The sequence below is a fragment of the Lynx rufus genome, unplaced genomic scaffold, assembly GCF_022079265.1.
Source record: "Lynx rufus isolate CCGP_SWC_20201006 ecotype Redwood Valley unplaced genomic scaffold, mLynRuf1.p SCAF_16, whole genome shotgun sequence".
Lineage (NCBI taxonomy): Eukaryota > Metazoa > Chordata > Mammalia > Carnivora > Felidae > Lynx > Lynx rufus.
In genome coordinates, this window is record NW_025814830.1 from 4984252 (window position 1) to 4998402 (window position 14151).

The following is a 14151-nucleotide window of genomic DNA, read 5'->3' on the forward strand; positions in this document are numbered from 1 at the left end:
CCTGTGTCAAGGCAGTGCCCAACTAGCTGAGATGTCATTCCAGAATCAAGGAGTAGAGAAGGGCCTGCCCTACGCAGATCTCCTCCCCCAGGCCCGATCCCCTCACAGGACGCCCCCTCCCAGCTCTTCCTGCCGGGTTTCCTCTCGCCTTTTCCTGTCCCCCACCCAGTGCTGGGAGCCGGGGCAGAGGCAAAGGCTGAACGGGAACAGCGGGGTCAGGAAGCAACCAGGGCCAACGGAGCCAGGGCCCCGGGGTGCTGTTGGGACCTGAAGCAGGGTAAGAACCGCGGAGCCAGGAGTCCAGACCCCTCCTCCCTCAGACCCAGTGGCCAGTCCCCACCCATCTCCCATCCCAGCACCCAGGAGCTTAGCTCCCATCCTTCTCCTCCACCCAAACTCGGGAGTTTGAGCCTCAGGCCCCTCCATCCCAAACCCCACTACTCGGGGCCTCAGGAGTTGGGGTCTTACCCATCCGTCCTTAGGGCCATGCTATCTGGTGAACGGAAAGAGGGCGGAAGCCCCCGCTTCGGGAAGCTCCACCTCCCCGTGGGCTTGTGGATCAATTCTCCCAGGAAGCAGCTGGCCAAGCTGGGACGCCGCTGGCCTAGCGCCGCCTCTGTTAAGTGAGTGCCCACCTCCTCCAGGCCCCTGTCCCTCCTCCACCTACCTCCCAATTGTCCTCGTTTCTGACCCAGTCTCTGCACCGGGTAAGGCCAGGGGCCCCGAGCGTTGACTGCAGTTCCTTTCCGGAATGGGCAAGTGAGGTGGCGGGCTGGAGGAGACAGACAGTGGGCCACAGTGCTCTCAGAGTCCGGTCGGGGAAGAGCCGGGCCTGGATAGGGGCCCTCGCTGGATGGACAAGGCGATGGGGATACAGGGGCAAGGGTTTGATTCCCCTTCCTTCCTCCCCTCCCTGCTTACCTCTTGCAACTTCCTTAGGTGCCACTGGCCTTCATTTATTTCTCTCTCTCTCTCTCTCTCTCTGACTCTGGCCTCTGCCCAACTCCGTATCTGTACACTCGCGTCTCTCCCCCTTCTGTGGGTCTCTGTCTCCCTCTTTATCTGTGTCTCTGTCCCTCTCTTTCCCTGGGTTTCTTTTGCTCTTTCGGTCTGGATCTGTGTCCCCTCTCAATGGGTCTCTCTGTCACTCTCCGGGTCTCTGATCCCTCCGTCTGGGTCTCTGCCCACCTCCTTCCTTCGTCTTCTACCATCGGCCTCCATCCTGGCTTGTCTCTCTCGGTCTCTTTGCCGCCTCTCCGCTCCCCTGGCGGGTTCCCAGGTCTTCTTCCTCGGACACGGGGAGCCGCAGCAGCGAGCCGCTCCCCCCGCCGCCGCCGCACGTGGAGCTGCGGCGAGTGGGCGCGGTCAAGGCGGCCGGGGGAGCCTCCGGGAGTCGCGCCAAGCGCATCTCCCAGCTCTTTCGGGGCTCGGGGACCGGGGCCACGGGGTCCGGCGGCGCGGGAGGCGCCGGGACTCCGGGGGGCGCTCAGCGCTGGGCCAGCGAGAAGAAGCTGCCTGAGCTGGCCGCGGGCGTGGCCCCCGAGCCCCCGCTGGCCGCCCGCGCCACGGCACCCCCGGGGGTCCTCAAGATCTTCGGCGCCGGGCTGGCGTCGGGCGCCAACTACAAGAGCGTGCTCGCCACTGCGCGCTCCACGGCACGCGAGCTGGTGGCCGAGGCGCTGGAGCGCTACGGGCTGGCGGGGAGCCCCGGCGGGAGCCCAGGCGAGAGCAGCTGCGTGGACGCCTTCGCGCTGTGCGACGCGCTGGGCCGGCCCGCGGCGGGCGGCGTGGGCAGCTGCGAGTGGCGGGCGGAGCACCTGCGCGTGCTGGGCGACTCGGAGCGTCCCCTGCTGGTGCAGGAGCTGTGGCGAGCGCGGCCCGGCTGGGCGCGCCGTTTCGAGCTGCGCGGCCGCGAGGAGGCGCGCCGCCTGGAGCAGGAGGCCTTCGGGGCGGCGGACAGCGACGGTGAGCCGGCGGGGGCCCGACTGCGGGGGCGGGGCCTGGGGGCGGGGCGGGGCCTGCCCTGGAGGCGGGGCCAGCGGGGAGGCTGGGCGTGGCTTGGGGGCCGGGGGCTAAGGGGGCCGGGATCTGGCTAAGGGGGCTGGAGAGACCTAGGGTAGGCTGGAGGCGGGGCCCACGGGAGAAAGGGGGGGGGTGTGAATGGGAGGAGCCTAAAGCCCAGGGTCAGGTCGGGGGCGGGGCTGGGGCTAGACCGGAGTTATTGCCAGAGTGGATGGGCGGGGCTTGTGATGGGGTGGGGGGTCCCTGCTGAAGAGGGTAACCCCAGAGCCAGAGGTGCTGAGTGGTGGTGGTCGTCCGCGTGGCTAGAAGGCCTCTCGCGAGAGTCAGGGCCGGCGTAGATCAAGCCTCTAAGGGGGAGGAGCCTGGAGAGTGAAGAAATGGTGGGCTTGTTTGGGGCCGAAAATGATCCAAGCTTTAGGAGCGCCTGAGTGGCTCAGTGGGTTAAGCCTCCGACTTCGGATCGGCTCATGATCGCTCGGTCCATGAGCTCGAGCCCGGCGTCGGGCTCTGCCCTAACAGCTGGGAGCCTGGAGCCCGCTATAGATTCTGTGTCTCCTTCTCTCTGCCCTTCCCCTGCTCATGCTCATGCTCTCCCTCTCTTAAGAATAATTAAAAAAACAGATCGAAGCTTCAGAGGATCTGACCTTGGAGCAGGTGGATCTAGGCTGGGTTGGCTGCAGACTGTGGGTGGGAGATTTGAGGGTGGCGCATGGGAAATGAAGATGTAACACCATCAAGGGCTTACATGCTGGCCTGGCCTTTGAGGAAACGTTCCTGGAACAGGAGATGGTCCCCTTGGTGAAATAGTAAGTGCAGAGCAGGGCCCGGCAGGGATGGAGCCTGGCTCTAAGGGGTGCTCACAGAACCTTCTAACGCTTTTCTGTTTCTGAGCCTCCCATCGGGGAGACAGAGTGGTGTAGCGGTCAACCTCCTGAGCTCTGAACTCTGGCTTGGATTCCGATCCGTTCTTTGTCGGTTCCGCTCTGCAAAACCCTAGGGGAAGATGAAATCGGAAAATGTATAAAAGGGTTTTAGCACAGGTCTTGGCACATAGTGGTCGCCTAATAAAGAATGGCAATTACAACCATCACTGTCTTTTTTTTTTTCCCCTCCAAAAAGCATTGGTTGAGCGCCTACTGTGGGCCACACATTATTTAGGGCCCTGGGGGAATACGGTGAGCACATGACAGATGAGGTTCCCACCCTCCTAGATTTCGCGGCCTAGTGAGAAACAAATCACTAGTTCGTTCCTTCCGTTCACCATCACCCACTATGTGCCGGGCACAGGGAACAGCATATACAGAAAACTAAATGTGGGAAGCAGCCTCACCTCTCTGTGGTCAATTTTTTGTCTCTTTATCATCTCGGCTCTGCGAGCCTGTCTCGGGCTCTTTGGAGTCTCTTGCCTCATCCCTCTCGGTCTCTCCGCAGGCACGGGTGCCCCCTCGTGGCGGCCGCAGAAGAATCGCTCCCGGGCGGCGTCCGGAGGGGCGGCCCTGGCCAGTCCGGGCCCGGGGTCCGGGTCAGGGCCCCCCGCTGGGTCCGGGGGCAAAGAGCGCTCGGAAAACCTGTCCCTGCGGCGCAGCGTGTCGGAGCTCAGCCTGCAGGGTCGCCGGCGGCGGCAGCAGGAGCGCAGGCAGCAGGCACTTAGCATGGCCCCAGGGGCAGCCGACACCCAAATCGGACCTGCTGACCCGGGCGACTTCGATCAGTTGACCCAGTGCCTCATTCAGGCTCCCAGCAACCGTCCCTACTTCCTGCTGCTCCAGGGCTACCAGGACGCTCAGGTAAGGCAGCCCCTCCTACCCCGGAGACAACTATGCTCCGGCCTTCCTTCGACCTTCCTTGTCTGCAGGGTGACAAAATTACAACTCCCAGAATCCCCTGGGTCGCGGTAGTCTCAGGTTTGCGGGAAGGCATGGGCCCAGCAAGGTAGGGTTCCAGGGTAGGAGAGGTCATTGTGGGAGACAGGGGATGGGGGGAAGAGGTGAAAGTCGTGGAGGTTGATGGCTGAAAAAGATTTTGCTGGAAGAACAGGTGGGGAATGGTTCATTTCATGCAATGTTGGGGGAAAACACTGCCTTTGTCTGTCAAGGGGGAATGTGAGAGCCTATCGCAGAAAAGGGATCTCCTTGTAAGCGTCTATTTCTTGATGAGGAGTAATTGAAGTGTCTATCTTGTTTGGGAGGAAGATAATTTCATTGATGTATGGGATCTTGTTCTGGGTAAGCGTATATTTTCTTGGAAGGAGCGGACTAACCCGCTTTTTAAAGGTGATGGTTTACACTGGAATGATTTGACTCTTGTTAGGGGGCGTAGGTGGTAGGGATGCTTCTGTTTTCTATATTTGGGTGACAATAGAACTTTGCTTGAGTGTTAGGCAGCAGAGAGGGAGAAAGGATTAGCAGATAGTAGAAAATGATTCGTGGGTTAGTGGGAAGTTGTTTCATTAATAGAAACAATGTACTCTTGGAAAGACTCATTTGTGTGTGTGTGTGTGTGTGCGCGCGCGGTGATTGGGGGAGCCATGTTTGTGGTGTTGCCCAACTTTGAGTAACAGCAGTACAGCCAAGTTCCACAGGTACTGCTGGGAATCAATGGGAAAGCCCACTCTAGAAGGTAGTGGAGCTCAGCAAATAGTCCCATTTGTGCTGTCAGAGAGTGATCCAGTTGGGTTCGGTGGCCTGTGTGTGGGTGTGTATGAGTGAGAGGTTAAGACTATTGAGAGAAGGGCTTGCGTGGAAGAATTCATTCCTCCTTACTGGGGCAAGTTCCTTACAGGGAGGGGTTTGCAGACAAGGTTGGAGAATAGGAGAGCCTGTTTTGGGAAGAGGGGGAACATTGGGAGCATCCATTCTTTTGAATGGGGTTCATGAGAAATTCCTTTTTAAGAAAGAGGCTTCTATGGAAGTATTCCTTCCTGGGGAAGAGGAATCAGAGGTGAATCTCTTAGGGAGGAATTTATTTGCACTCATCTATTCATGAGTGGCTATAACCTGGGAGTTCATTGTGGGCACTGTGGAATCCCTTCTGGGGTTAAGTAATTTTAGAAAAGGGTTTCATGTATTTTGGACCATTCCATTCCTTCAAACAGGGATGGATAACAGGAGATTTTACCTTCAGAAGGTGGTCATACTGGAAAGGTCCATTTTCTAGAGACAGATGAACAAGTCCATTGTAGGAAGGGGTCTCTTTGGAAATGTCCATCCATGAGGTAAAGGTAATGCGTGAGTTCAGGGTAGGATTTATGGATATCAGGATGACTATCCTCCCAACGTGAATAGAGAACAGAGAGTCTCTTTTAGGAAGGGGGCCAGACTGAGCTCTTCCGTTTTTGTAGGATGGAGATGGGAGAGTCATTTAGGAAGGGGTCTTCTGGAATGCACCTCTTCATTTGGTGGATGAAATGGGACACTCCATTATAAGAAGAGGGTCTCCTTGAAAACATCTATTAATAAGGTGGGGTTACTAGAAGAGCCACTATATGGAGAGCTCCATGGAGATGTTCTTTGTTGGGATGAGCATACTGAAAGCATCCATTGATGGAAAGGAGAGTATCTTTGGAATCCTCTATCATGGGAGTGGGGGTAGTAGGTGAGTCCATTGTAGTACTATTTCTCCTTGGAAGTGAGTTCAGCGTGGGGTGGGGGAAAATAAGGGTCCTTTGTAGAAAGGGGGTCTCCCTGGAAGTGTATGTTCATGGGGTGGAGATAATGGAAGAAACCTTTGTTCAAAGGGGCAGTCTCCTTAAAGATATCCGTCCCATGTCTTGGAAATATTCAGAGAAGCTCTTATTAGAAGGGGTCTATTAGTCTTTGGAAGTCCCCATTATGGTGGTGGAAGGACTGGCAAATGGGGCCAGGGGTAGAGAAATGGGAGGGCTCACAGGAGAAAGATGTCCTTGGAAAGTTCCATTCTTTGAGGGGCAAGTTAATGGGCAGTCCACTGTAGTCATGGGGGTGTGGTGCTCTTGGAAGCACCCCTTCTTTGGGCTCTATATCATGGGAGAGTGCCTTGTGGGAATGGATTTCCTTGAAAGGGTCCATTCAGAAGAGGTGAGAAGAGGGGGGCGTCTCCTGGAGAAATGTCTCCTGGGAAACATCAATAATTTCAGGGAGGGCAATTACAGAACTCATGTCAAGAAAGGGGTTTCCTTATACGTAGCCAGTCTTCCAGGTGGGTGTTCTGGACCAGTCCATCACAGGAAGTGCCTTTGAAGAGTCCACTCATGGTTAGGGGAAGCAATTGCTGAGGCTTTGGGGATCCCAGGAGATCTCCTTGAAAGCGTTCATTCTAAGCGAGGTGGTGGATGGGAGAGTCCTTTGTGGCCAAGGGCCCCCTTTGGAAACATCCGTTCCTCACGGAGCTGTGTCTCTCCTGTATCTTCACCTTCCCTCCAGGACTTCGTGGTGTATGTGATGACGCGGGAGCAGCATGTCTTCGGCCGGGGCGGGAACTCCTCGGCCCGTGGTGGGTCCCCGGCCCCGTATGTGGACACCTTTCTCAATGCCCCCGACATCCTGCCGCGGCACTGTACGGTGCGTGCGGGCCCTGAGCCCCCCGCCATGGTGCGCCCGGCCCGGGGTGCCCCGGTCACGCACAACGGGTGCCTCCTGCTGCGCGAGGCCGAGCTGCACCCTGGCGACCTGCTGGGGCTGGGCGAGCACTTCCTCTTCATGTACAAGGACCCCCGCGCTGGGGGCTCGGGGCCCGCGCGGCCGCCGTGGCTGCCCACCCGTCCGGGGGCCTCCCCGCCAGGCCCCGGCTGGGCCTTCTCCTGCCGCCTGTGCGGCCGGGGCCTGCAGGAGCGCGGCGAGGCGCTGGCGGCCTACCTGGATGGCCGCGAGCCGGTGCTGCGCTTCCGGCCCCGCGAGGAAGAGGCGCTGCTGGGTGAGATCGTGCGCGCAGCAGCGGCCGGCGCCGGGGACCTACCACCGCTGGGGCCGGCCACGCTGCTGGCGCTGTGCGTCCAGCATTCAGCCCGGGAACTGGAGCTGGGCCACCTGCCGCGCCTGCTGGGCCGTCTGGCCCGGCTCATCAAGGAGGCTGTCTGGGTGAGTGCCTCCAACCGCCGTCCAACCCCGTCTGCTCCCCGTGGGCTTCCCCCAGCCTCTCGTCGCCCCCCCCCCCCGCCGCCGGCTTGGAAGTCGAGCAGGATGAAGCCACCTCTCCCCTGATGCTTAGGAGGGGCCTGGGCTCTCCAGTAAGGGATCTCGCGGGGTGCTGGGAGTGGTGGATGCATCCGCGGTGCCGGAAGTGGGATCATGGGAGAAACGATTCTGGGAGCCGGGGGAGGAGAGCTCCTGGGATGAGAAGTCAGGAGAGACCGTTGTGGGAGGTGAGGCGGGCAGCCCGTTGGGCCCGAAGCTTTGAACAGTAGTGGGCAAGACCGTGCTTGGAGGCGAGGGAGGACAAAGCCATCGGACCTACAGATGGAAGTACCTGGGAGAAATCCAGATTTCTGGATTTGGGGGGGGGGGGGGAGGTTAAAGTCGCCATGCAATGGAGCTAGGGTTTCTCAGAGCGAAGGTTGAGGAAGGGCCTGGGCGGTAGGAAGAAACTTCTGTTCGAGCAGAAGTGGGCCTGAGGGAGGTAGACCGCCGGCAACTATAGGGCTTTGTATTTTATTTTCTTTTTGTAAGTTTATTCTATTTCTTTTGAGAGAGAGCGCGCGCACGGGCGCAAAAGTGGGGGAGGGGGAGAGAGAGAGAGAATCCCAAGCAGGCCCTGCACTGCCCGCGCAGAGCCGGGTGTGGGGCTTGAACACGGGAACTGTGAGATCGCGACCTGAGCTGAAGTCGGACGCTCAACCGACTGAATCACCCAGGCGCCCCTAGGGCTTTGTGTTTTAAAAGGTATGGAGAGGTGAGCGACGGACGCCGGGGTGGCTCAGTCGGTCAAGTGACTGAGTCCCGTTAAGGAACTGACTCACAGTTCCTGAGTTCAAGCCCCACATCCAGCTCTGTGCTGACAGCTGGGAGCCCGGAGCCTGCTTCAGATTCTGTGTCTTCCTCTCTCCCTTCCCCTCCCCCACTCACACGTACACACACTCTCTCTCTCAAAAATAAATAAACATTAAAAAAGAAAAAAGAAAAAAAAAAAGGTACAGAGAGGTGAAACCATTCTGAAACCTGGGGGTTAGGGTCCATTTGAGCGTGGAGAGGCTGTGTCAAAAAGGTGCTTCCAGAAATACCAGGGTATTAACTCCCACGTCTCTCTCCCTCAATTCCACGCGCCTTGATTCTGAGCTTACTGTTCTACAGGAAAAGATCAAGGAAATCGGAGACCGCCAGCCAGAGAAGTAAGAGAAATTCTGGGAAGAAGGGTTATAGAGGGATGCAGGGGTGGGGCTCTGCACGCAGGCTCTTCCTTGGCCCCCAACTTTTCCAGCTGTGAAATGGGGATTGGCCTCTGTCCTCAGATCCAGAGCTCGGGGTTTGGACACTATGGTGGGGGTTGGGCAGAGATCACCCCACCCCCATTACTATAATGGGCTGTCCCGTTAATGGGTCCTTTTCTCCTTCTCCAGCCACCCTGAGGGAGTCCCCGAGGTGCCCTTGACTCCCGAGGCTGTGTCCGTAGAGCTGCGGCCACTCATGCTGTGGATGGCCAACACCACGGAGCTGCTGAGTTTTGTACAGGAGAAGGTTCTGGAAATGGAGAAGGAGGCCGACCAGGAGGGTGAGCTCTGACCCAAGCTCAGGCCTGTCCGGGATCCCAGGCATTCCCTCTACTTGGGGACTGGGGCTCCTGCCTGTCAGCCTCTGGTTCTCTCTCTTACCCCCAGGTCTGTCCTCAGACCCACAGCTCTGCAATGACTTGGAATTATGTGATGAGGCCATGGCCCTCCTGGATGAGGTCATCATGTGTACCTTCCAGCAGTCTGTCTACTACCTCACCAAGGTTGGTCTTGTCCCCTGCTGCCTGTTTGACATAACATCACTTCCTGTTGGCATTACATCGTGTTGCTCTGACGTCACTTCCTAGTTGACCTTGTGAGATTTCCCCCTTCTCTGACATCACTTCCCGTTCACCCCAGGGCTTTGCTGTTCTGATACCCCTTCCTGTGGGAGCCTACATCACCTCCCGCCTTTCTGGCTTCTTCTCTCGTCTCTGCATCTGTCCCCTCTTGACAAGTGAACTTTACTACCTGGTCCTATCACCCTTATCACGTTCTCAAGCTCCTGTTTTCTTTCTCTTTTTTTAAATGTTTTTATTTTTGAGAGAGAGAGAGAGAGACACACACAGAGCGCCAGTGGGGGATGGCCAGAGAGAGAGAGGGAGACACAGAATCCGAAGCAGGCTGTCAGCACAAAGCCCAGTACGGGGCTCGAACCCACAAACCGTAAAATCATGACCTGCGCCGAAGTTGGACGCTCAACTGACTGAGCCCCCCCAGGTGCCCCTCAAGCTCCTGTTTTCTAAGTCCACTCTTCAGTGACTGGTAAAATAGAGAGAAGATGGATAGATAGATATCAAATAGTGTCAGGCACTGTCATTTGAACTAAAAGTCCTCTGTAATCAGGCTTCGCTTCCTGTTTGCTGACTTCATTTCCTATAGCTCCGAATTCACTCCCTTTTCCAAGCCACAGACCTTCTGCCTGGAGTGCTAGTCCTGAGGACCCGCTTTCTCCCCCAGGCCCCCAGCCACCCTTGACCTTGGTATTGCTCCTTGGAATTCTCAGGGTTTCAGGCTTACCGTGGGTCTGAGTCCCTGTCTGTAAACGGAACGGGGATCTTTGGGGACTGATCAACGTCAAGATGTTCCTTAAGCAGCCTTGATTTGCGAAGCCCTTTCCTCCAAGGCTTCGCTTCCTGTACCTTCCTGCCACGTGTGGCTTTGTTTCTTCTTCGGCTCTGACCTCATTTCCTGTCCTTGGCCCGATCTCACTTTCCACTGGCTCACTGCCATTTACTCCCACTTCCTGACTCTCTATTCTTTTTCTTTCCTCTGGGAATTCTGGATAAATCACTCTCTGACTGAAGGGGGCCTCTTTGTTCAGCGTCCTTTGTCCTCCGCGAGCTGTCCGTGTTGAGAAATACAAGTCCTGGGGCGCCTGGGTGGCTCAGTCAGCTGAGCGTCGGACTTCAGCTCAGGTCCCGATCTCATGGTTCTGGACTTCGAGGCCCGCGTCGGGCTCTGTGCCGACAGCTCGGAGCCTGGAGCCTGCTTCGGATTCCGTGTCGGCCCCTCTCTCTCCGTCCTTCCCCCGCTTGAGCTCCGTCTCTTTCTCTCTCTCAAAAAGAAATAAACACTGAAAAAACTTCAAGGCTTGAGGTGTCCCAGGCCTGATGCACGCCGGAAAGCCACCTGGAAAGTAGGGATTTGCTCACAGAGGCCTTTAGGGTGTTGAAGGTAGAATGGGCTCTAATTCCCAGAAGCTCTACCGGCCGGAAGCTTCCAGGAAGGTGTAGTCCAATCATTTGTTTCCATCTCTGTATCTTCTTAGACTCTGTATTCAACGCTGCCTGCTCTCCTGGATAGTAACCCTTTTACCGCTGGGGCAGAGCTTCCGGGGCCCGGCGCCGAGCTCGCGGCCATGCCTCCGGGGCTGAGACCCACCCTGGGCGTGTTCCAGGCAGCCCTGGAACTGACCAGCCAGTGTGAGCTGCACCCGGACCTCGTGTCTCAGACTTTCGGTTACTTGTTCTTCTTCTCCAATGCGTCCCTCCTCAACTCGCTGATGGAACGAGGTGCGGGTCAGATCGGGGAAGGGGCAGGGAGGAAGGGGCGGGAGCCATCGGGACCCAAGTCAGTTCAGAACATACCACAGGATCAGGCCTCATCTTTAGAGAGTCTGGAGAGCAAGCTCCAGGTCCCAAGCTGAAAAATAAGAAGGGTCCGGGAGGCAGGAGGGCAGAGTCCACGCACCCATTCCCCTTCCTAACCTTCCCCACAGGCCAAGGCCGACCTTTCTATCAATGGTCCCGAGCTGTCCAAATCCGGACCAACTTGGACCTCGTCTTGGACTGGCTGCAGGGGGCCGGGCTGGGCGACATTGCCACTGAATTCTTCCGGAAACTCTCCATAGCTGTGAACCTGCTCTGTGTGCCCCGCACCTCCCTGCTCAAGGTGATTCCCGATCCCTGACCTCTGACTCCCCAACCCCCCCCACCCCATCCATCCTCTGTATTCAGCCCACCCTTGACATCCCCTTGGCCCTCACGTTATCCCCAGTCCCAGCGCAGACACCGTGGGTGATGCACTCGCAGTTAGAAGCCGGCCCCAAGCGTCCAAAGTGCACCTGAATCCCCGTGGGACTTCCGAATAATAGTTTCCAAGGCCCCCTCCCTCAGTCATGCTGGTTCCGAAAGTCTGGTATGAGACCAAGGAATGCGACAGTCAAAACATTCATTGAACGTAAACTAGATACCAAACACTGTCAAGCACTGCTCATTGAGTGCTGATTAAGCCTCATGAAATAGGTTATTCGTTGACCGTTTGTTGCAGACAAGGAAACTGAGATTCGGGCAGGATAAGTTCCTTGATTTCTTTTGTTGATATTTCTCAGACTTTTACAGAGCGCTTAATAAGCACCAGGCTGTGTTCTAAGTATTTTACGATCTTGCCATATTGAAACCTCAGAACAACCCTATTGGGTGGTGCCTAATCCCTCCACCCCCAATTTACAGATGAAGAACCTGAGGCACAGGGACTTGCCAGAGGTAATGAGTAGTCAAGCCGGGATTTTTGAACCCAGGCAATCTGGGTCCACCGCAATGATGACTTGGTTGTCATCTCAGTTCAGCAGATCCAAACTTTATTTAAAATTTTGTTATTTAAGAATTTTTACATTTATGTCTGCACAGAGCCCGACGCGGGGCTCGAAGTCACAAACTGTGAGATCATGACCTGAGCCGAAGTCGGAAGCTTAACCGACTGAGCCACCCAGGCGCCCCACAAATCACTTTTTTTTTTTTTAAAGCCGAGAGCACCCCCTTTCTCACCATCACTTTGGTGATAGCCTGGCTTCGCAGTCACAATCTGGCTGCACAGACATCACGGCCGACCCCCTACATCGGTACCCTCTAGGGGGGGCCTTCCATTCAGGCTTTCTCAGCTGTCCCATAACGACCACCGACTTCTCACCTCATCTTCCCACCAGGCTTCTTGGAGCAGCCTACGAACTGACCACCCCACGCTGACCCCTGCTCAGCTTCACCATCTGCTCAGCCACTATCAGCTGGGTCCTGGCCGTGGGCCACCACCTGCCTGGGACCCTCCCCCTGCAGAGCGAGACGCTGTGGACACAGGTGAGGCACGGTGGGGACAGAGGCACGGGGGCTGTCAGCTGTTTTCTGGCCTCAGGACCTAGGAATCCATAGCCCCTTCCTCCTTCTGACCCAGGATCCTGGACCCTTAACCCTTTCCTCCCTCGAGACCCAATAAGTGATGGGCCCCAACTCCCTCCTCTGCCAGGATACGGGATTTCAAGCCCCAGCTCCTCCTCTCCTCCCCCCCGCCCCCCTCCAAGGTTCAGGCCCCCAGCCCCTTCCCCCGACAACCTACCCTTCTCACCCAGGGGCTCGGGTTCCAGGCCCCTCCACGAAGGAATCCGTAAAACTAAGTTCCCAGACCTTCCTTCCTCAGACCCAAGAACCCAACTACCTCGCCCGTTTCCCAGGCAACGGTGGCCTCTCTTTCTTTGTCTGAACTACAACTCCCATGATGCTTGGGGACTCCCAAGACTCGTGTTTGAGTGGGTCCCGCTCCGGGAATTGCTGGTTGAAGTCTGTCCTTCCCTCGGGCGTGACGCAGCCTCTCCCTAACGCTGCTGCCTCACGCCCATTTTCAGAATTTGACGCCGTCTTCTTCTGTCTCCTAGGGGACATCTTCGAGAGCTTCTCCTCCCATCCGCCCCTCATCCTGCCCTTGGGCAGCTCGCGCCTGCGCCTCACGGGTCCCGTGACGGACGACGCCCTGCACCGCGAACTGCGCAGGCTCCGCCGCCTCCTCTGGGATCTTGAGCAGCAGGAACTGCCGGCCAATCACCGCCACGGGCCTCCCGTGGCCACGCCTCCTTGAGGACCAATAACCAACGAGCGCGCGACCCTTGAAAATTCTTCGGCTTCTGCTCCCTGGAGCCCGCCTGAGCTCAGGGCTCTCTGGGAGTTGTAGTTCTTTCCCCCGCGTGGCATGCCGGGAGTTTGAGTTTTCGGGTAGTAGAGGCTGGGACAGTGGGAAGACGGGCTTGGGAGGTGAGGGCGAGGAGCAAGCAATAAAGGTATCTGTGGTGTTGGCACCGCCTCGCTTGTTAAGACTTGGGAACGCTGGCGATGATGATTTTCTGCGGATTAGAGCACCAGGTTCCTCGACTGGAGCGTTGAGTTCTTGCCGAGGCCCCGGGGGTATTTATAGCCACGGCCTCAGCTTGCCCTGGGGCTTGTAATCCAAACCGGGAGCCCTGGGGCCTCGCAACGCATTTCAGGACAGAACCCGAAGCTGGGTCGGCCAGGTATCAGGCCCTCGGTCCTGCCAGCGGGAACCAGCCATCTCTCCCTCGGACCCCAAAGGCCATACTCCAGCCCTCTTCTCCCTCAGACCCGGGAGTCTGGGTCCCCCGGCCATCATCTGGACATTTCTGCCCGTCGGTCACACTGCCGAATCCCAACACCCCTTGTCCTGGTTCTGGCCTCCCTCCTTCCTCACATCCAGAAGTCCAGGCTCCAACCCCCTCCTCCCTCGGACCCAGGCGTACAGATCCCCAGCCCCCTCCTCCCTCAGATCCAGGAGTCCGGAGCTCCGGTTTGAACTTTCCACTCCCCTAAATCCGACTCCCGCTGCTGCGTCAGGGAAAAAATAAGCGACAGGTGGCACCTGCCCGCAGGGCCGGGTCGCGACCACCTGCTCCCGCTGCTCACGCGGCGCCCCTCTCCAGGCACCTGCTTCTGTCAGTCCGCCTGCCGCTGCCCCGCCTGAGCCCCACAGCCCCAGGCCGCGGAGGAGGGAGAGACTCGGGGAACCCCGACGTTCGCCCCTCCCCCAGTGCCACCCAGACCGTGCTCCCGCCCCTTCTCAGGGTCACGGGCGGAGCTTCTGTCTGCCCCGCCCCATTTCACAGGCTCCTGCTCGCCCTACAAAGGGGTGTCCTGGGCGGTCCCGGGCTGGTGGGGCGGAGCCTGCGGCCT

The 14151-nt window shown here is 57.8% G+C and overlaps 1 protein-coding gene across 1 annotated transcript; it reads left to right on the forward strand.

Annotated features, from left to right (window-relative positions):
* The first annotated feature begins 486 nt into the window (after positions 1–486).
* On the forward strand, positions 487–13048 carry RASIP1 (Ras interacting protein 1). The gene is made up of 11 exons (XM_047079142.1): positions 487–623; positions 1280–1965; positions 3454–3809; positions 6423–7076; positions 8286–8323; positions 8552–8703; positions 8822–8925; positions 10473–10716; positions 10923–11095; positions 12129–12276; positions 12849–13048. Exons 1-11 carry the CDS (start codon positions 487–489, stop codon positions 13046–13048), a joined length of 2892 nt encoding a protein of 963 aa, XP_046935098.1.
* The last annotated feature ends 1103 nt before the right edge of the window (positions 13049–14151 follow it).